General features: G+C 42.3%; 2 protein-coding genes and 1 long non-coding RNA gene across 7 annotated transcripts in view; 1 reads left to right on the top strand and 2 right to left on the bottom strand.

Moving 5' to 3' along the window:
- Positions 1-1,655: 1,655 nt before the first annotated feature.
- On the bottom strand, positions 1,656-6,309 carry LOC113219202. The gene is made up of 3 exons (XR_003305972.1): positions 6,083-6,309; positions 5,749-6,002; positions 1,656-5,549 (listed from the first exon to the last, which is right to left on the bottom strand). It is a non-coding gene; the product is annotated as an uncharacterized LOC113219202 (long non-coding RNA).
- Positions 6,310-8,715: 2,406 nt separating this feature from the next.
- Positions 8,716-23,068, bottom strand: part of LOC113218548 (cilia- and flagella-associated protein 251-like) — a 38,805-nt gene continuing 24,452 nt past the window's right edge. The window contains exons 1-10 of one of the 4 annotated variants that reach the window (XM_026444845.1): positions 17,006-22,191; positions 16,755-16,926; positions 16,309-16,367; positions 14,429-14,615; positions 11,813-12,239; positions 10,955-11,250; positions 10,640-10,753; positions 10,441-10,549; positions 10,251-10,342; positions 8,716-9,047 (exon numbers count right to left, since the gene is read on the bottom strand). In XM_026444845.1, the coding sequence (XP_026300630.1) occupies positions 8,784-9,047; positions 10,251-10,342; positions 10,441-10,549; positions 10,640-10,753; positions 10,955-11,250; positions 11,813-12,239; positions 14,429-14,599 (1,473 nt within the window). In that variant the 5' untranslated portion in view covers positions 14,600-14,615; positions 16,309-16,367; positions 16,755-16,926; positions 17,006-22,191 and the 3' untranslated portion in view covers positions 8,716-8,783. The other 3 variants (XM_026444844.1, XM_026444843.1, XM_026444846.1) reach the window with 3 other exon arrangements.
- LOC408420 (RING finger protein nhl-1) overlaps positions 22,368-23,068 on the top strand; it is a 44,545-nt gene continuing 43,844 nt past the window's right edge. Inside the window, exon 1 of one of the 2 annotated variants that reach the window (XM_016915805.2) lies at positions 22,368-22,883. The gene's annotated coding sequence lies outside the window, so the exon portion shown is untranslated. Of the gene's footprint in view, positions 22,894-23,068 lie in introns of both variants that reach the window. The other variant, XM_026444832.1, reaches the window with a different exon arrangement.

Genomic DNA, 23,068 nt, shown 5'->3' with positions numbered 1-23,068 from the left:
AGGAAAGTGGACTACTTCCATTTCATAATTCCGTTTAATCTTTCTCTCGCTAGTTCATTCTCTTTCTCTCTCGCTCTTATTAATTCCTTGGATTATTATAACGCGCGTTCGTTAACGCCTCTCGGTCTGCTTCCGGGTTCTCCCCTTGCACGCGTTAACAAGCGACGAGGGCCTCGTAAAGTAGCCTCGTTTTCTCCGCGACATTACGGAACGATTACTCGGGCACGGCGAGTGCACGACGAGCAGTGCAGGAGATCACGTCGCGTTGTTAAAATTCTTCCTCGAACTCGAGGATACTCGAGAAAATATTCCTGTATTAATTTTCAAAGAGCGCGGTTCAATTTTTTTATGACGATTCTCTCGTTGGAGAAAGGAATAAAAAAAAAAGGAAAAGAAACAGACGACCATTCTCGAGGAATGAAAATTATACCGCTTTAAATCCGCAAAAAAAGAGTTACTCTTCCTCCAGATTTTTTTTCTCCACTCCTCCTCCTTTCTTCTACTAGCTTTCTAACGCTTGCTTCTCGCGTAATAAAAAAAAACTATGGAGGAATTGGAAAATTTATGCAAATGTTTAAAACTGAGAAACTCGTACATGCAAATGATCAATTCCGGATCGATTGGACGGATTCCTTTGCACGACAGTTAAAAAGCTAATCTTTTTTTCAACGAAATTTCCTTGTTCCCGGGAGGAGGGGAGAGGATTCGATTCCCAGCCGATTACCAAAGTGGCTGTAATCGATTCCTCTTCTTCATCGAGACGAGGCGGATCGATGTACCCGTTTCCCATAGAAAATAAAAAAAAAAAAGAAAAAGGAAAAGTTGAAGAAATTATTGGATCCCTGTGGAAACAAATTATACACGGAATAAAAGAGGATAACGTGATCATCGTGATTATAAGGGAGGATAGATAAGAGGGGGGCGAAATTTTCCGGGATGGAATTAAAATTTGTCAAAGGAGGAGGTTGATTAACTTTGTCCTGTAACGCGTTCCAGTCCTAGAACCCATCCAATTTGGCCACGAAAATAGTGTGCGGCTAGCCGCGGAAAGACCATCACAGGTTTCGAGTTAATGCCCCCTTTTCCACGGGGCGTGGATTATCGATCCCAATTCCCATCCAAACTTATCCCCCCACCGCGATAATTCGAGATCGATTAATTTGCGTTGGAACTTGCGTTGAATCTCGCGCCCTCGTCGATTCGACCCCGTCCTTCTGGGAGAAGATCGAGGAACAAGGAGGAGGAGAGGTTGGAAGTTCGTAGGTCGTGTCTTTCTCGTCGTGACGACCTCTCTCATCTTGTCAGAGGAGAGGAGAGGAGAGAGAAGAGATAGAAGAGGGGAGGGAAAAAAGAGACGAATCGAAATTGCTCGAATCGAAACTCGAATTCAATAAAATTCTCTTCCTATGAATTTAATTATTGTGATGATACGAGATCTCGCGCCAATTTCTCCCTTCCCCCCGATTACCTTTTAAATACTTGGCAAATACCGCGAACCCAATTATAACCGGATAATGAAACGGAGCAGATCAAATATTTATATTAAGATGTTCGAGATGGGGAAGAATTTTCGACCATTGTTTTTTCCGATACTTTGATGCTTTTCCCTTTCTTTTTCTTTTTTTTTCTCCTATTTTTCTCTATTTTTTTTTCCATAGACAAGAATTTAAATATCGAGATCGATCACTCGAGATTGGAGATTTCTATATTAAGATGATGTTTTTCCCTTTCTTTTCTTTTTTTTCTTTTATTTTTCTCTATTTTTTTCTATTTTTCTCTATTCTTTTTCGTAGACAAGAATTTAAATATCGAGATCGATCACTCGAGATTGGAGATGTTCTATATTAAGATGTTCGAGATGGGGAAGAATTTTCGACCATTGTTTTTTCCGATACTTTGATGCTTTTCCCTTTCTTTTCTTTTTTTTTCTTCTATTGTTCTCTATTTTTTTCTATTCTTTTTTTTTCGTAGACAAGAATTTAAATATCGAGATCGATCACTCGAGATTGGAGAATCGTTGCGGTTTTAAGAGCGCTCGACGGAGGAATCGTATTTCATTAACCGAATAGAATTGCTCTTTATTTTTTACCACCGGGGGTGGCTTTATCAAATATTCCAATAAAATCCCGAAGAACGGTCCTTTTTTAAAAGCGCGGCTGTGCGCGAAAAGTTTCTAGGCGCGTTTCAATTCGACTCGGCGTATAATAGTCGATATCCGCTTCCGTTCGCTCGAGGGAACGAGAAACTTTTTCCCCATTTTCGCGGAACGAGGGGGGAGGGGAGGGGGAGAGGTGAAAGGAGAGGCGGCGCGTCACACCAGAACTTTTTACTTTCGAAAATTGCACACGCTTTTCCCGGTCCCAACCGTGGATTTTTTCGAAATTTTTTCCCCCTCCTCTCTCGCAAACCGTTCATAACCCGGCCCCGTTTTTTTCCTTCTTTCTTTCTTTCTTTTTTTCTTTTTTGCGCCAGAACTAACGAGACATCGATTTCCGTCGGATCGTTGCGACCGCAAATTCGACCGATCGCTAAGAATTGTGAAAAAACTTCGCAACCGCGTAACGGAATTGCGGATAAAAATCGTAGAGAATAAGAGATAACAGCAATGGATCCATGAAATATTTATAATGTATAAGTATTTAACGTTTGTTTCACAATTTATTTTTGATTAATCCGCGGACGGAGTCGCGCGTTTAATCGATGATCGATCGAAGAGCGCGAACAAGAGCGTTGAATTTGAAAAGAAAATGGAAAAAAGTATGTGTAATAAGTGTAATAAAAAATTGTGGATCGTACTTACTTACGGAATACGGTATCTTTTTTTTCCTTTTTCGCGCGTTAAAACAACGAACAGAGATTACCCTGCATAAAATTTCGTTACGGGAACGAAATGTTTCTCGCGTAATTAGTCGAGAAACGTTTAAAAATTTTTTATGGGAAAAGGCATCTGGTGTATTTCCATTGTATTCCATCCGATCGTTGGGGGGAATTACAATTAACGATCCGAAAAAACGATAAAATGATCGAGGCATCGTTTTTCCCACTCCGTGCTCCGTTTATCGTTCGTTTCCTCCCTCCTCCCCTCTTTTGTTTCGACCAATCTCGTCGATGATAAACAAGATCCGCTATCTTGAAAAACAAAAAGAAGAAAAAAAAAAACGAAAAGGTATCATCGCAATCAACTAGTTTTACTCGAGATAACGCAATTATCTTTCTCTCTCTCTCTCTCTCTCCTATATGGTTAAGGTAAGCCTGGAGAGATGAAAAAAATCGTGATACCGACGGCGCAGTCAGCACGTACGATCCCAACCGTGCCACGAAACGTTAATAAATCTCACTTACGTATTTCAGCCGCGATAACTGGTTAATGAGTATCGTATTAAGTTTGCAACGACTTCAGCACGATGATATCGCGGTGATTTCACGTTTTTTAATAAGCTGCTGAACCCTCGAATTTCCTAGGGTTGCTGGAGGTGAACAGAGGAGCAACAGAGGAAACTATTACACTTTAGATTCTCCAGATTTTTCACCGCGATTCCGCGAAAAATTTTTAACAAATTGCCCCCCATCCAGGTTTTTATATTCGATTCCTCCCAGGATCGATATTTATACATCCGAAAAATTATAAATTATCCTCTCGAAAGCCTCGGGATAAAAAAATTTCCTTTTCGTTCACGAGAGTTTGTTTACTCGTTTTCATCGTAATATCGATTTCTCGTTACGCCTTATTACCCCTTGGTCCGGGAACTGGAGCATGCGGCGATGACTTATTTGCTCGGAAGACACGGCTCGCAAACATTTTCATTTCGAACGATCCGAATTTTTACATCTGAACACCATTTCGATTCTTTTGATTCGGTGAGGGGGGAAAAAAAAGAAAGAAACGATTCGAGAAATAAGTACCACACGATCGAGTATGCTTCGCGCTATCCTATAAATGGGATTCATAAATTCTTCCCGATCTCGGAAATCGGAATCGAGTTACGAAAGGACACTGTGCTCGTTCGATCGTGCTCGGGAATCGATGAACGGGGGGAGAGACACGAATTCGAATATCGACGTTTGAGGTGTGCTCTCTATGAGCGAACGGGGGGGTTGCTAGCGTAACTTGATTGAAAGTCACTCGTCGTACTAATGCGGCTAACATATGACCGTCTGTTTCTACTGTTCCAGAGAGAGAGAGAGAGAGACTCGGCTCCATGCAGTTCGGCTCCGTGATCGATAAGCCTAGATTCAAAACTGCTTTTCCCCCGTATTTCGTGCGCCGCGATTGGAACAATAAATCACCGCGAGCTCGACAGTGCTCGAATCGTATTAATACTCCTCCTCCGGCTTTCCAAAACCGGAGGAAAACAGGCCGAAGCCGAAATAATAATTTTTCCACGCCCAACAGCGAGACCGATTTTCGAGATGGCCGAGTTTACAAGGGAAACAACGATCCTTGGAACGTTTTGGACGGGAACGTTTCACAGGAATTTCGACAGGATAAAAGTGATTGTTATTTGTCCCTCGTTTACACACGCACGGTTATCCAATTTTCTCGAGTTTTTCCACCGGCAGACTTTCACAGCGGACTCGCTTTCGGGGGGCATTTCTCACCGGTATGTCGTGTGTTTCGCGAGCAAACGTTTGCAAAGCCAGTTAAACTGGCAAGCCACTTCAAAGTCGAGAGCGGCCCCGCTCTCGTGTAGGAACAATAGATCCCAATTAAACAACGTCTGAAAGAAAAAAAAAAGAAGAAGAAGAAGAATTTAAAACTTGGAGAAATATAAATACGAAGGGAGGGTTTTATTTTTCCCATTATGAAACTCGATAAAATCGATCGTTGTCTGGGATCGACGATTCTTGCAAGCATCTACAACCGATGCAGCTATTATAAATCAAACGGAGAGCTCAGAAAATACCAGATAGTACTACTGTTATACCGCCGGTTGTAAATCACGCTTCATACCGATACGGTTAATACAGAATGGACCGTCTCTGTTTGTCTACGAATCCTCGTGCCTCGAGGATACGCGCGTAGATTTAAAAATTATTCCACGCGCCCGTCATTATTTCACGAATTCGTGCCACTTTTCAACGATAAATCACGCTTGGACACGGTGTGTATCGTGATAGATCTTGAAAAGAGGAGGCGCTTCCTCTCTCTCTCTCTCTCTTTTTTTCTCTTTCCTTTCCTTTCCTTTTTTTTTTTCGAACTCGGTCCTCGAATCGTTTCGACGCAAATGAAATTAACGGAAGAGGAGGAGGAGGAGGAGGCAGAAGAGAGAGTAGCGAAATAAAACGCGCTCTCTACGAAGGAACGGTTATAAAAGGCTTTCGTAATATCCTGGCTGATAAACAGACTCTTTGAACTTTATTAGCCTCTTCCTCCCCCGCCTCGTCCCCGGCTATTTTAAATCGGTCATCCTTATTCACCCCTCTCCAAGGAAATTTGTTTTGAAAATTATACGCGCCGAAAAGTAATCTCCCAAGCCTTGAACGAGGCAACCTCGATCGTGTGCCTCGGCCATTCTCGACTCCAACCCACTCGATGTGTGTCGCCCCGGCTGGAAAAAAAGTCAGTAGTCGTTAAAATTAATGAGATGTAAATACGGGGGGATAGAAGTTGCCCGGAGAAATAACGGAGAGGAGGGGCGGAGGAGAAAGAAGGAGAGGGGAACAGTGTTAAATATCGAAAACTTTCAGGGAGAGGAATTTTTTTTCGAAAAATTTTTCTTTCGCCAATCGTTAAAAATATCCTCTTACCTTGAAGAGCTGGCTAATTTCTTCCTTTTCCTTTCTTTTCTTATCATCATTCTTCTCTCTCTCTCTCCAAAACTTGATTCGTGCAGAGAGAAAGAGAAAAGAAATCGTTATCGAGCTTCGTTTATCCTCTGCGACGAACATCAAGTCTCCCTTTCTACTTTCGTTCCCAAACTTCTGAGAAGAAACGAGAAAACGGAAGAGGAAGAGGAGGAGGAGAAGGAGCTCATGCAGATTGTCCAGAATCTCTGCAGAAGCTGAAAGTTCAACGTGAAATCAAATAACCAACCCCTGAAAACTTGGGGGAGGTAACCGAGTTCCGAGTATCGCCTCTCACCTTTCTTCGCGGCACTTCGTGTTAACCCTTTGCTCGACTCAGAAAACACCGACTCACGCAACGACGTCGTCGTAACCATGGACACCTCGAAACTTGTTATCGTTGGAAATTAATTACACCCCGTGGATAATGCGCCAACCGATCCATGCGTACACACGCACATATACATATATATACACGTCGCACACCATTTACCCGTGTTCCTCGTAATTACACCTGTGTACTTCTTAATTAGACCTCCCTCCCTCCCTCCCTCCCTCTTTCCCCGCTTCTATTCGAAATTCGCTCGCGACCAACGACCGAATATTATATCGGAGGCCGGAGCCGATCGATGTTGAACGCTTGCCGCGACATCGGTAACTTGATCTCGCCGCACGAGACAAACCCAGAATTTATTATCAAGTTTTCGCGACAAACTTCTCTCTTCGAGTTTTCCTTGATCCGTATGCTTCGAAAAATTTTCTAACTGTACACGCGCACACACACAAACGAGGGAAAGTGTGTAGAGAAAAACGTGGAGGGGTCGAGATGGATCCAGCTTCGAGTCGAATTCGATTTTCAATCTTTGGAATAAAATAATGTTGTATCGATGTTCGTTGATTTACGAATCGTATTATATGGCATGGACTCGAAGAATTAATTAGAGTCCGTGATGATGATCGATAAAAACAGATTCGAAAAATGTGGAGGGGTCGAGGCGGATCCAGCTTCGAGTCGAATTCAATTTTCTATTTTTGTCCGGAAAAAAATAATGTTGTATTGATGTTCCTTGATTTACGAATCGTATTATATGGACTCGAAGAATTGGAACTAAATTAATTAAGAGTCCGTGATGATGATCGATAAAAACAGATTCGAAAAATGTGAAGGAGTCGAGGCGAATCCAGCTTCGAGTCGAATTCGATTTTCAATCTTTGGAAAAAGATAATGTTGTATCGATGTTCGTTGATTTACGAATCGTATTATATGGCATGGAGTCGAAGAATTGAAACTAAATTAATTAGAGTCCGTGATGATGATCGATAAAAACAGATTCGAAAAGTGTGGAGGGGTTGAGGCGGATCCAGCTTCGAGTCGAATTCGATTTTCAATCTTTGGAAAAAGATAATGTTGTATCGATGTTCGTTGATTTACGAATCGTATTATATGGCATGGACTCGAAGAATTAATTAGAGTGATGATGATCGATAAAAACAGATTCGAAAAATGTGGAGGGATCGAGACGGATCCAGCTTCGAGTCGAATTCAATTTTCTATTTTTGTCCGGAAAAAAATAATGTTGTATTGATGTTCCTTGATTTACGAATCGTATTATATGGACTCGAAGAATTGGAACTAAATTAATTAAGAGTCCGTGATGATGATCGATAAAAACAGATTCGAAAAATGTGAAGGAGTCGAGGCGAATCCAGCTTCGAGTCGAATTCGATTTTCAATCTTTGGAATAAAATAATGTTGTATCGATGTTCGTTGATTTACGAATCGTATTATATGGCATGGACTCGAAGAATTAATTAGAGTGATGATGATCGATAAAAACAAATTCGAAAAATGTGGAGGGATCGAGACGGATCCAGCTTCGAGTCGAATTCGATTTTCAATCTTTGGAAAAAAATAATGTATTGATGTTCGTTGATTTACGAATCGGATTATATGGCATGGACTCGAAGAATTGGAATTAAATTAATTAAGAGTCCGTGATGATGATCGATAAAAACAGATTCGAAAAAGAAAGGAAAAATACATGTTTGCGCGAAATCGCGTTACGTAAAATTCCACGGCCTACAAGGCGCTACGATACCGAACACGGAAGATAGCTTTGATGTTGTATAATAAGCTGTTGGCCATACGCTGGATCCGACTCCGGGTTATGTCGGATGATTCTGACAGGAAAGCTTTGATGTCGAATCCAGATATTACACGGAATCTAAATGCAGCCGAAGTGGAATTCGCTCTCCAAGAGTCACCTGGGCGAGCTCCCTTTCCTCGGAGAAGGAAAGCTGCCGTACGAAAAATATAATCGGCGGAGAAAAAGTTTCCCAACTTTCCCGCATTCGCCGATCGATGAATTTTATTATACGATTCCTGTCGAAGATTATTTTCCATCTTTCGTTACTTTTCTCTCACGCGTCGTTATTGTCGCTCAAATCCAATTGTAACGCATGCCAACTGTATATAACTGATTAAAAAATCTCGTTGGGGAACGAGAATATATTTAGAATATATTTAGATTGGTGGAAAATTTAATCCTGCTTGAGAATTCACGATGGTATTCTCGATCCTCTCGATATACCAGGAGCGAATTTTTAACTCCCCCTCTCCGACTCGTTCATTCGGGAATTCTCTCTCTCATTTCACTCCTAGTTCCACCGGTGTATCGGATATTTGTTTCACGAGCGAACCGTGTGAATTATATACCTCGAAGATCGGGTAAACATTTTACCTCTGTGCAGCTGTATTATTATTTTTCATTACACGGTTGACTCGTTATTTTATCTTTCTTTCATTCTTTCATCCAATTTCCCGATGAAAAATATTTATCAATTATCCGTATTATTATTCCACTGTTTATCTTCTTTCCATCGATCCCCCTATCTCGATCCGATTCGAATATTCGATTAACAGTAATCTGATCACGTTCTGCTGCAAGAATTTATTTTATTATTGTTATTTTAATTCGACACGTGTTCCAATGTTCCTTCTATAATATCCACGGTTTCCCTCCTTTGCAAGGTTTGTCAGAAAGATTGAAGTAGAGCTTCTGGTAATCGCCGGTTATGTTCTCGCGCTCGGTGTCGGCCAGGATCACATTCTCGTCATCGTGCTCAATAGCTATGTCGATGTCCGGCTCCACTTTCAGGTAGAAGATGTACGGCAACGGTTCCATTCCACGTGCAGAGTCTTTCACCAAATCATCCGCGTCTACTTCCATCATTTTGCGGATCAAATCCCTTCTATTCAAGGTCTGTAAATATTAATAAAACAAGGTGTAAAACGGGGAAGCAGTCGTGCAATTTTTCCATTCGCGAGGAATTGGATATATATGTGTATATATAAAAAAAAGCTTTTTGAAAAAAAGAATCGAAAATTGACTTCGAACAAGAGTCCAACTTTCCCCTTAATCCCCAATTTCGACATCGAAATCGAACATCGCGTCAAAAGAGATCACGTTAAATTGAACATTACAAGCGATCGAGCGATGATCGAGGGAGAAGAATTAATGAAAAAAAAGAGAAAAAGAAAAAAAAAGGAAGAACGAGCGAATGGATGGATCGTTTGTTGCAATACGGATAACTGGATTCGATATTAACGGGAAGAAATTAAAAATTTCGGAAAGTTTGATATCTTCTCTCGATCCTTTCGTATATAAAATGTTATAAAAATGTAGGAAAGAAGAGGATTAAGAAAAATTTTCCTCGATTTAACAAACACTCTTAACCCATTACCCAAAAATTGTCCAATTTGAAAGAAAATTGCGATTAAAGTAATTTTCTTCTATTTCTTTGTAATTATCGCGCTATCGAGTAAGCTGCTACCAAACGTTTAACAACCTCGCGCTATCTTCTTCATTTGCAAATGGAAAAAGAAAAAAAGGAAAAACATTTCCCTACAATTTATAGAGCGCGACTACCGGTGTCCGTGTCCGTCCGACCATTGCCGGTTCTTTCTACTTGCGGGCAAAAACCACCACCGCTGTTCCGTCTTCGCTGTTACCCTTCTTCCTCCCTCCCTCCCTCGTCACGTCGGTTTTAATGGAGGTTAAAAACCATGACAAGAAAGTAAAAATCAAGAAGCACACGTCCCCCCGGTCGTGGGACAAACGTGGAACAAAATTAGAAACGGGAAGGGGGACGTGAGACGAGAATTCTAAAGGGAGTTAAAGGGAGCAGCGGGCAAATACAATAATACACGGGGATAAAAACGGATCCTTTCGGTCGCAAACGATCCATTCGTCTAGGTTTTTACATTTCTAAAGAAAACCATCTGGTCGACCGTTTCTGATCTGAAACTGATCGATCGACTTTTTTCTCTTTTTTTTTTCTCTCTCGATGAGAAGTAAAATGTTTTTTTTTTCCACGATGAAATCGAGAATCGGGTCCATAATCATTCGACAAAATTGAAACGAAAAATGGAACGACGATGGAAACAAATTGCAAATTAATCGTACCATTTCCAGTTTTGAATCCTCCGGTTCCTCCACTTCCTCCTCCTTCCTCACGGGCGATTTCCTCTTCTTGCTCTTCTTTTGGACAGATTTTACTGTTGACAGTATTTTTTTCGATTATATTCAAACACTTTCCATTGCGTTCAAATGCGTGGACAAATTAAACCGTTTTATTTACAAAAAGATTTCTTACCTTTTTTGAGTACTTTTTTAGGGGCTGGTTTCTTTATCTCTCCGGTCTGATCTTTCCCTTGCACCAGGAACGTAGCCATAACCAGTCTGTTTCCAATTTCCTTGACAGCCTGAAGCGGAACGATTCTCGACTTTAATCAAGCGAGCAAAAAAAAGAAGAAAAGAAAAGAAAAGAAAAGAAAAGACAATTTATTCGTTACCTGATCAGCGGTTTCCTTCCAATGCTTAAAGGAGGATCGATGGATGGTCGCCTCGTGCGTGAACTTCCTCAAGAAATCCTTCATCTCCACCTCGTTCTTGGGTATGGGCAATCGCTGCAAAGAAACTCTCGCTTTTTTTTCTTTCTCTCTCTCTCTCTTTACAACGGTTTACAGCGTGTAAACGAAAGTTTCGAGAGGAAAGAAGGCAAAGTTTAGCGAGACTTGTGCTCGTAAGATTGGAGTGATTGCGAGTGAGTGGGTCGCGATAAAAGGCGGCTGATATCTTTAAACAACAGGGAGGAGAGAATTTCTTACATCGTCGAATAGCTTCTCCTCTTCTTCCTCTATCCCTAAATGCTCCCACGGAATGCCCACAGGCCACTCCTTCATAATTCGCCTCTCTTCCTCCTCTTCCTCTTCTGTTATCACTATCGATGGCTTCTCTTCTTCCTCTTCTTCCTTCACCTCTACGTCTTCTTTTTCCTCCACTATTTCAGTCACTACCGTTTCTTCTTCTTCTTCTCTTCTTTCTTCCTCCTCCTTCTCCTCCTCCTCCGTTATCAACTCTTCCTTCTTTTCTTCTTCTTCTTCTTCTCTTTCCTCCTTAACCTCTGCAACAACGGAAACCATTAGGGGGTTCCCCAAATCAATGGAGGGGAACAGACAATCCTCTCGACTCTAGTCGCGCGTTGATAAACAAATCGTCTTAATTGAAACAGTCAAAAACGACAAACTTTTCGGGGCCCGTTTCTTTTTCTTTTTCTTTTTTTTTTTTGTATCGCGACGAAAAAAGTGTCAAGCGGCTCTTTTTTTCGTTTCATCGTGAACAAAGCAAGGAAGGGGGACGAAACAGAAAGAGAAACTTTCGTTTCTTTTTTCGCGTATATAATACGATTTAGCGCGTGGAAATTTAAGCGCGTAATATTGCTCGTTCAAATACATGGAATTCCAAGATAAGGGGGATGTAATCCTGGATATAATCCTGCTATCCTTTTCTCGTGATAGCTGTTTAAAATATTAAAAAATGAGTCGCTTTTGGATTTATTTCGCGATTCCAAGGAATAAGATACACCTTTCACAGTTAAATTGGCTCGTATCTTTATTTTGCGTCGCCTCGAATAGAAGAAACGCGAGAAATCTTCGATTAAATTATATAAATTACATCTCTCTTACCTTCTTCGTCGTTCGGATTCCCCGGTCCTGGATTGTTCGAGTCCTCTGGTCCTGGGTTATTCGAGTTCTCCGATCCTGGGTTGTTCGAGTTCTCCGATCCTGGGTTGTTCGAGTTCTCCGATCCTGGGTTGTTCGAGTTCTCCGATCCTGGGTTGTTCGAGTTCCCTGGTCCTGAGTTGTTTGCGTTCTTTTTCTCCTCGTCCTCCTCCGTCTCCTCCTTCGTCTCCTCCGTCTCCTCCTTCGTCTCCTCCTTCGTCTCCTCCTTCGTCTCCTCCTTCGTCTCCTCCGTCTCCTCCGTCTCCTCCTTCGTGTCTTCCTTCACCTCCTCCTTCTTTGTCTCCTCTTTCGTGTCCGTCTCGATCTCTTTAGTTTCCACTTTGGTTTCCACTTCGATTTCCTTTTTCTCTATTTCCTCTTCTTTTTCTTGCTAGAAAAGAAAAAATTGAGTGAGAACATTCTAAGAGGAATGAAAAAAAAATTCTCTCGCATAAACGATTCGATGTCCAATTCGATTCCTTTGCCAAATATCGAGAATATAGGGAAGAGGGAGAGGAAACTCTTATTCCGCGATATTCTGTTATTTCGAGAGAGAGAAGAAAAAAGCAAAGAAGAAATTAACGCGGTTGTATCGAACGCTTTTCGTTCGAATAATTCTTGCCAACCTTTCAACTCGGAAACATCTGCGATCCTTCGCGACATTATCCCCATCCCGTATTCGGAAAACTATTTTCCGAAGCTTGCTTCGAAACTGCAAACACACCACGACAGAATTATATTAGTCCCTGTCTCTTAAACCGATGTAATTTATAACCCCTCCCGGGTGAGAAAACAAGGGAGAAAAGAAGAAGAAGACGAAAGAAAGAGGAGGGGTGGGAATCCGAAATTGAAAGTTTGACTCGCGCAAACAGAAGGTTTCGATCGATTGTAATGCATATTAAAATGGAAAATTAAGCTTATCTTGCCAGCTTCGGTTCACGAGATGAACGAGAGGAACGTGAGAGACGGCGTTGGTCGAACTGCATAAATCGATCGGCGGACAGTTTAGAATTTACGCGGCAAATATGCACTTTGGATTAGAGGGTGGATCTCCTAATCGGTCGCGGTTCCCGCTAATAGCTAACCAAACGATTCGATACACAATCGATCGATATTCGGCCGGATTCATCCCTAATTTCCACCACCAAATTTTAATGTATGGTTCGCCGTGACCGCCTTTCTCCCGTTCGAAGGCCTTCGCAGAAACCATTACACTAAATATATTACTGAACGTAGCGACGATTGATCGTCCACCGACCGTTTCGACTAACTTTGGTCCCCAAGGTCAACCGCCCCCGCGGCTCAAACGAGCAACACGTGCGCGAGTAACGTAAGTTTCTCGAGACGCTTCTGCCTCCTCCTTCTTCCCTTCCCTTCCCTCCATTTTTCCTTTGCTAAATCACTCGCGAGGACTCGGCTGCACACGGGAAGATAGACGAGAAAGATTTAAACGCATTCCCCGCGCCGTTCGAGCGTGCTCGTGTGTATAAATCTCGGGAAACGGGAGTGAAAAATCGTGGCCGACACCTGAGTCTTCTTCGAAAAGCGGGCAGACTCGGTTAAAGCTCAAGGTTGAAGCCGAGGGAATAGCGGTTCGTTCGCGAAGTAAATCTTCGACAACGGCCGTTGGAGGACGAAAACAAGTCGGACGGAATTAAGTTTGGACGAGTTTCAAAGCGGATTTTTCGAAGGGGGATCGGCCTCTATCCTCTATGATAAAGGAGAGATGGAAATTTTGACGAGGTAGCAAGGAATCCTTGACGAATTTTCAATTCGAATAGATAGGAATGGAGAAAGTTTCGCAATCCACGGGAGGAAATCTTTGTCCGTCCCCCTGTTCGAATGGGGAAGGAGGGACAGGTGAACTCTTTCGACTAATTTACGCTTTCAGATTTCAGATTTCATCGCGGAGGCGTCATTGTTTCATCGGAATTCTACTTCGGTGTGCATTTACGAGCGGTTGGAACGCAGTTAACGCGTATCGGCCACGCGCGTACAGTGTTACACGGCTTTTGTTAACGACCACGCTTGTCCGACTAGGAGGAGGAGAATCGCAAGTTTGGAGAACGCAACGCGACGCGGAATCGAGTAACACGAAGCACGAAACTATTGAAAAGCGATATCTGATAGACTGTGATAGGTGGACGAGGATCTTGGATCGAATTTGTGAAATCGAGGACGATGACACCTCGCGGCAACTTCTTCTCATCGATTCGCCCGGAGATTTAACGCTATTCGCTCCACGGGGAATCTCGAGGGATAATTTCAAGAAGCACGAATAATCTCCCAAAAGGAAACTTTTCCCATTTATATTAATTTAACTTTACCAAGGAATCCTTTTACCACGGAATGCTCAACGTTAATTCATTTACATCAAAATTTAACGCGTATCAAATATATTTCGCCCTAACATAATTTCGTTGCGTGCAACACCCGCTAATTAATTAATTAATTAATTGATCGATTGATTAATCAATTACCCAGGCAAAAACAAAGTTGCATCCTCTTCTTCATCGTTTCTCGTTATATCTCCTTGATAAAAATTGAAAATACGTCGCAACATCCGATGTTAAAACTTACCTCCAATGTTAAAACCTCCTCGGCCGCACGCAGCTCTATCGACAATCTTAGAACGAAGTCGATGTGAGAGCGTAACCATTTGTGCCATTCGTCAGCCATGTCTCCCACTTTCGACAGCCAGATCAACCAAACACGCAGCTGTTCCGACGGCACGGCGTACAGGCGTTCCATGGATCGTACCACATTTCTGCAATTTCATATCACATTTCCGGTCATTTATATTCCCCGTACGTATGTCATATTCTTCGAAAAATCCACGTACCTCTATTTCCAAATGCGGAGAAATTATTTGATATAAAAAGGTTCGTTCGACGACGCGAGATCGAGAATAAAAAACGAGGGTATCGAATCGAATCGAATCGAAGTGAAATCGCGTTTGTTGGGGAAACGTTATCGTCGAAATTTCCCCAATTTCGCTCGACCATAATGTTAAATTAGAAGCGAATTTTGAAATGTCCCTCGGCTCGAGGTGTTACGCGATAAACGCTCGTGGTTCCAAGGTGGTTCGAAATTGTGCAAACGGTGGAACAAACGAGGAAACAGTGTTGCGAGATTTGGAGAGAGAGAAGAGGAGAAGTTTGTTTGGTGGAGAGGAGCCGCGTCAAAGGAACGGAGAGGTGCACGCGCGTCTAAACTAAAAATAAAAAGATTTTCCACCAACGCACTTACTCTACGAGTTCTTAATTTCGTCTCTCCCCTCGAGCGCGCGGAATCGCGTTAGAACGGACGGTAGAGACATTTTTCCGATGGAATTATCGCGAGAAAATGTATTCAACTTGGGCTTTTTCTCCCCCCTCCCCTTCTTCCTTCCTTCCTCTCGGCTCGATTTAATACTCTTGTGTATATAATATTCTTGCGTAATAATATTCTCGTGTAAAAATTTTTGAACAAAAACTCTCGTCTCGAAACGAAATGACGTGAAAAATGTCAAGGTAAGCCGGATTTTCGTTTTTTTTTTTTTTTTTCTTTTTTCTTTTTTTTTCCATAAAGGGATTTCGTTAAGCTGTTTAACGCAGACTCGCGTGGAAAATTAAAACGATGAATATAACGAGTTGATGAATGTTCAAACGATGACACGTTCTGGTGACGTCAATGAATGAGAATAACTTCGTTTCAGAATTAGAATTCCTATTCTTATTTATATACCCTTAAAGAGAATAATAATAATAATAGTAATAATAATAGTGGTGGTGATCAACATGATTGTATCGATTTCTTCAGAGATAGAGAGAGAGAGAGATTTTTCTGCAATGTTTTTTGAATGAAAAAATAGAACAAGAGAGATCTACACGATATACCACCGCTATTATTTCGACGAATGTGCAATAGTTTTTTAGAAAACGGGGTTGATGAAAAATAAGTTGGTTCGTTTTTCCCTTCCAACGTGATGAGGAAAGCTTGATACATACCCTCGTGCTTCGAAGCTCGTTTTGCTTCGTTCGGGAATAAAATGGCGAGAATAGAAAGAACTTGGAAGTACTTGGATTGATTGGACGTTCTTACGAGGCGTCGTAATCGAGAGGAATTATCGCGAAATCGGCAAAATATCCGCAACGATTTCCTGTTTCCCTGACAGCCACGATTTGCGTCATGCAACCTACACTTTAGACTAAAATTACGGTTCAGCGATCATCAAACTATTTCGAGATCGGATTCACGAGTAACAGGCTCAAACTCGACTTTTCTCCCCTCGGAATTTCTCTCTCGGTCAATTTCGAAATTCGAACGCGAAACTAAACTCTCAACTGCGATTTATATTTACCCGTGTTTATGAAATTCTATTATATTTGCCCAAATCTCGATTATATATTTATATCGAAACATTGTTCGCGCGGATATTAAAAAGGAAGAAAAACGAATAAACAATGATTTCCACTCACATCTTCGACTTGATTTTTTGGATGAACTCCGCTTCTTCCGGGGTCAATTCCTTCTCCTCCTGTTGAAAAAAAACGAGAGAACGATTATTATTCCTGTTATTAATACCGTCCAATGCTCGAGACGGATTTCATTAACCATAAAACCCGACATAACCCGAAATGATCAATCGGACGATCGAGTCCAAGACCAAGATTTTCGAGGCGAAATTTCGAGGAAATTTATGGGATATCGTATTAATGACCATACGTTATACGATTCCATTTGATACGATTATATATCGATAGATTAATAGATCATCGATCCGTCATACGATTCGTAATACGTTATTAACGGTTCAACGATCGAGTTCCAGGACGAATGATCCAACCCTCGCGTTATTCACACCGTGAAATAAAAATTACATTTTCCTTTCGAAAAAAAGAAAAAGAAAGAAGAAACTACTCACATTTTCATCGCGACAATTAGTAATTCATTCGAACGATCGACGAGAAAAGAAGTCTGTCCGGAAGACCTGGATGAAAAGATTTATCCCGTGGTTACACGATGTTGTTGTCGTCGCGGGGCTATTCAACGTTGGAAAATTAATGAAGCGAAGAACATGCTGATTAAGCGGACACCTATTCGCAAATATTCGAGTTAATGAATTTTCATCGGGTTCGTTGCGGTGGTGAAGAAGGAACAATGAGCGTCGCTCACGTGACGCGTAGTGGGAAACAACGCGAGATAGTTGGAAATTATTCCACGGTGTCCCGACCAAATTAATCTTCTCAACGACGCGTTTCCACGGCTTGTTCGAAGTAACATTTGGCGGCCGCGAGATGGATCGTAAAATTGTTGATAGCCTTGGTAACAACTTGGTCTTCGATTCGACCCATCTTCGGACCCGGAAAATTTGTCTCGATTAATGGATCCTCCTCCACAATACAATATTCCAATATCCCACCAATCTTCTTTCGAGACGTGCGTATTAACGAATCTCTCGATTGAAAAACGATAAACGATATTTCACGGATAAAACACGAATCGATCCTCCGCCAAACGAAATCGTGCACGGATAAAAATTCATCGATAATTGTTAATTCACGCTCGACTACCGTTACGCGTCATCTCGGCTTTCCTGTATTAATCCATCCGGATGAGATACGGTAAATCTGAGCACGCTTTTTGCACGCCGCTTAAGGAAAAAGAAGAAGAAGAGACAGAAAGAGTTAATGCGACGTGATGCGGCATCGTGATCAAAGGGAAAAATACGAAATGCGGGGGAAAATAGGATGCGCGCTGTTAATTACACGCAAGCCCTCGCCGTCAGCACGTAAGTATGAAGCGGGTTAATTAAGGGAACAATGGGACGGAGATGATTCGGCGATAACGAATTTAATCTGTCGCCTTTGAAATCGGACGCCTATCGCGATTAATTAACCCGGATTTGATCCGATCCTCCAAGTCGGCGTGATTTTTCCTTCTCCGTCCGTCTCTCTCTCTTCTACACGCGTCTTTCCAATATTCCAATTGCACGAAAACGGAGAATGGAGAGGGGACGTTCGCTTTTTCGCGACGGCGGGAGAAATCGTTGGAGGCGGCACGTTTGAAACGGCGTGAAACCGAGCGAGCTCGGTCCACGACAGACAGAAGTCGTGTCGACGGTGAAATAAGTCCGTTGTTATAAATATCGCGCGGACGATAGCAAAAATAGAAGCCAGGGCCGTGACAATTGGGATGCTTCCCGCCGATCTTCTAACGCGGGAAATATGAAAATTTCCTGGAGAAAAGGAAACGAGATTAAAATTCGAAGGAAGGATTTAATTCATCTTTTTAACGAGTATTTTATATCAATGATTAACTTAACTCGAATCTTCGACGCGGAAAGAACTGCACCGCTTGTCTCCTGTTCCTGGATCGAGTTAAAAATTGTTATTCTTTCAACGAAAGTTGCATACTTTGGAAAGAAGAGGGCGGATTCTCGCGAGGACGAGCTCGAATAAAATTAACTTTCCCTCCCTTCTCTCGATACTTCCGGGAAATTAATTCGCGATATAATATTTCGCCCAACTTTCTCAATTCCCAAAACACGCAGCGAGAGAGAAATTGAAACGTCGAAACCGAAACTGGCGCTTTCGACCACGAGAAAAAGCGTCCAACATTCCAACCTGCCCTTTTATTCCCTTTTTTCTTCTTCTTCTATTTCTTTTTTTCTTTTCAATCAAGAAAATTCCAACTATCGCTCGCCTGGTTCTTTTTTCCCCGCGCGAAAAAACGCAATTTTCCAAAGAATTTTCTTTTCCGTCACAGACGGAACGCGTGCCACCTCCCTCATTCCCGCGCAATCCTCCCAGAAATGAGGAACAATCGGAACGCGACAAAGGAAAAATCGAAAAGTTAACCGAATGTTGTAACGAACGTGCAATCTCATCGTTTCACGATGCAAATGGATCGATTACTCTCGCGATAAATAAATCATCCGACGGGTTTCTTATTTTGGGACGGATATTTCCCTCGTCAAAAAGAACGAGTGGAAAAAATCCATCGGGAATGGAAATGGATCGGCGAAGTTAGCTCGCGGGACAATCTCTTAACACTGTTGAAGAGGAGGGAGGAGGGAAGGGGGGGTATAAGAAGTAGAAATTCCGAGTTCCAATGGATTTACTTGGAATTCCTCTAGCTAAAGCCTCGCCTCCAGTTTATTAATAAAACGGGGCGTAATCAGGCGACGTCACGGCCAGATTTTAATTAACAAAGTAACGAATAAAGTCTCCAGGTTTACAAGCTTCGTAATAGAATCGTACCAAAAATCACCACCATGAATCATCGTGGAACAGAACGTGTACCTGGCTCGCTTAAAATACATTTTGGAAGCCGAGCATAAACCACGCTCTCTCCCCCTTCTGAAATTTCTAATTTCATAGCGGCCATCCCCGTCCCTCCTCCGCCTTTCTTCGAGAATAAGGGGGGTCGACGATCGGTACCCTCGGAATCGGCAGAAAAATCCTCGAGTCTGTGAACCTTTTTAACAAAGATCGGAAGGATTCATCGATTAAACGAGAAAGAGAGTTCATTTCGCAACGTCGATAATAAATGAATAAGATTCACGAGCGAGAATTGGCGGGCAAAAGCGGATCGGTGATTTATCGGTTCGGTCTTAGAAGGAAAAGATGGAGGAGGAGGAGGATCGATATGGCGGAACGAGGACGCGAAATTAGCCGCGCTTCGCTTTCGACAAATCGACCACCCAACGAATACGAATCCTTCCCCCTTCGTTTTTCATATAAATTTTCCTTTTTCTCTTTTCCCCCCGAATTACGAAAAATTCGTATATTTAATTAAAGATTCATTTATAAATAGTTTTTAGAAAGATACGGTTCAATTTATCTCCATAAATTATTCGATATCGAGTGAATTATAGGATTAAATTTAAAAGAGAAGAAAGAAAGAAAAAAAAAAGGGGGGGGAAAGGTTAAACCTTTGGAGGAATGGAGAAAGAGTTTGTGTTGGTGGCGAGTATCACGCGCGGAAATTACGGAACGCATTGGATCCCGCGTCTGAATGAGCTCCCTTGTCGATGATAAATTGAATGTCACGCCACGAATTTTTATACGCCGACCAAGCCGCGTGTAACGTATAAATTATATCCGAGGCCGGGTAAATTTCTAACGCGGAATTTCGTTTGATTTATATCCGTTTCGAACGACGATTCGATAAACGAAGAAGAATCGATAGTGAAAGATAAAGAGAAAGAGAGAAAGAAAGAAAATATATTCTCCCGTTTTTTCGTAGACTAAACGCAAAGATGTTTAATTTCTCTCGAGAACGAACAATTGTGATGGATGAAACTTGTTTGCTCTCTCTTTTTTTCTTTTTTTTTTTGGAAACGGACTGGAAGGAAGGATCTGCGGAGATTATTTCGAAATTTTCGGCAACAGCCGGAGAGAACGTGATGAATCACGTCGCGCTATTTATCGTGGGACACGTGTGGGACAACTAATGAGCCGAGTGGTGGTAACGAAACCTCATCTTGAAATTGCAACTGTAATCCCACTAAGTGGCCATGAAATTATCTCCACGGAACTTTCCTTCCGAATGATTAAACGGCGGATTATTAATCGTTTAATTAACGAAGAAAAACGAAACTTGACACCCTCGAAAAATCTCCTCCCTTCGATCCTCCTCTCAATTTTAAAAAACCCATCGAAATCCATCGAAACTTGACGTCGAAGGCGTCAATGATTTCTGAAACGAACGTTCAAGATCAATTCTATTCTATATTTCCTTCCAAATTCGTTGAAAACTTTCGCAAAGTATCGGCAAAAAACCGAGAAACCGAGCGATCGAAGATTTAAACGCTGTTTACGGTGGAGGAGGAAGAGTTGTACGCAACATTGTCAATCTCGGAGAAAGTTACGTCGAGCTAAAATTAAAGGGGAACACGCCAACATTGCATCTCCTCCGTTCATCATCTAACGCTTTTATTTTTAGTTAAGGAGTGCTTGTATGGAGTTATGAGTCAGAAAATACCGGACAACTATGCGTGAAACCTCCTCCTCCTCCTCCTCCTACGTTTCACAAAACCGTGTACGGTTTTAATAAAAAATTACGCTATCGTTCGAAATAATAGGGAGGAGAATCAGAATCCCTGTGAAGCGAAATCATCTCGTCTCGGATCAAGTCGACAACGTTTCAAAATTATTCTGCCCGAAATACACGTTCGAAACAACATTCGATCGAGGGAAGAAAAACGGAACGGAGACATCGCAATGGGACGATTGGATTCTACGGGCGGAGAGGAAAATTCGATTTTGTCCCTTCAATCGTCGATTTAACGTCGAGAAATTTTCAGGAGGACGGACAACGGACCACCGATAATAATTCAACGTTTAATTATGATTCTGTCATTGGTTCGCCTGCGATGCGTTGGTTCGCGAGACCGCAAACTATACGCGGTTTGGATCGTCGTTGGCATCGTGGGTATCGTTGTATCGCATCCAATCGGAAGATAGATCGTCGTGTCAGCCTCGAAACAAAGTCAAGAGCAGACCGTCGATATTTCATCGCGTCGGTTCACCTCGGTTGAAGACAAAACCGCGAACTCTTCTCGCGTGTTGTTCCGATACGATGAATTACGTAAGTCGTTCCAGGGGGGATGATTCCACGAGAATACCCCGTTCCAATGATCAATCTCTTCTTCGAAGAGAGGAAACTTTTCACGAAAATTCTAGTTTCTCGCGTTCCTTGTATTACTATTATCGTTGCTACGATGGAAGAATTAATTTAACGACGGATTGTACTTCGTTTCTTCGTTGATCGCAATAAATTGGAGAAACCGTTTTGCAGAAATTGTATTATTCGTTCTTCTCTTCCTATTATCTCTTTTTCTCTCTGTCTTTGCCTCTTATTATCGATCTTCGCGAAAAGAAACATCGTTCTCTCGCGATGACGAGATATCGACGGCGAGAAGAAGAAGGCAAGCGGATGAAAACTTTCGCCCGTTAAACGAGCCACGAGACCACTGACACCGAGAATATTAAAAGATCCGGCTTATCTCCGCAGAAATGATAAATCCGAAGGAAACTTTAATCCGAGGGAAAGTTGGTGCTCTTTGCGATTTGCGCGGAGCAAATGGCTGGGCCACGAGATGGCCAATTATTATTATTATTATTGAACGCGATATCCTCCCTCCTTCACCGCGGAAGGGAAGAAACCACGACTTTAAAATCTCGAGAGAGATTGTCTCTCTCAAAGTTAACGAACTCGAAAGCAATGCCGTTGCAACTCTCTCTCTTTCTCTCCCTCTTTGAGAAGAATTGAAACGAGGGCTCTCGATGATTTCCGAGTAATCGAACACGTTCACAGTTTTTTCGAAGAAGGAAGATTTCGACGATCGTGCCGTTTGTTTCGACGATCCGATTCTCTCCGCGCTCGTTCAGATGAATAAACGGAGATCAATTGCACAAAACGAACGGATATATATATATATATATTTCACTGAGACGATTTGAAACGAAAGCGTAACGTGGACGGAAGTGGGAAAAAGCTATTCGATGATATACTCGTCGTAGCACTTTCGAAACACCGATTCGTTCGAACCGATCCATTTTTATCCCGTGACGAAGACGCGCGAGTAGTTTATCGCGAGTTGGCATGCAAATTTCGAAATCGCGGCGGGACGATTGAAAACGAGAATTGAGGGTTCAAGGACGCTCGACGTCGGTCGGAAAAAGTGTCCTCGAGGACGACCATGGTGGAGCAGCACAGGGGGCAGAACCGACTGAGGAGGGATTGGCGTTGAAAAGGGGATCGTGCTCGACGACACCGATGGCCCCATCGTACGTCGAGGCATCGAGGAAGGAAACGGGACCAGGTGGAGGAGAAAGAGGGAGAGGGAGAGGGAGAGAGAGAGAGAGAGAGAGAGAGAGAGTGGGGTGCGAAAGCTCGGGCAGAGGATCAAGAAAAGACGAAGAAGGGGAGGAGGAGGAGGAGGAGGAGGAGGAGGCGGAGGAACAGAGCGACGAAGTAGCTGGCCAGAAATAACTAATAAGACATTCACTCTAAGACGGGCGGCCAACCGGCCCGGACGAACGCGGTGCGTCTCGGTATAATCTCGGTTAATCGTCACCTATTCTTATCACCACCCTCATCGACGCGATAACACTGCACAAATCGTTCGTATCGAGGCAACGTGTGAGATCGATCAACGAGAACCGTGACAATCGTGAAATCCGGAGATATATATATATACATACATACATATATACATATATAGATAAA

The sequence above is a fragment of the Apis mellifera genome, linkage group LG13, assembly GCF_003254395.2.
Source record: "Apis mellifera strain DH4 linkage group LG13, Amel_HAv3.1, whole genome shotgun sequence".
In the NCBI taxonomy this organism is placed as follows: domain Eukaryota; kingdom Metazoa; phylum Arthropoda; class Insecta; order Hymenoptera; family Apidae; genus Apis; species Apis mellifera.
This window is presented reverse-complemented; position numbering and strand designations above follow the sequence as displayed.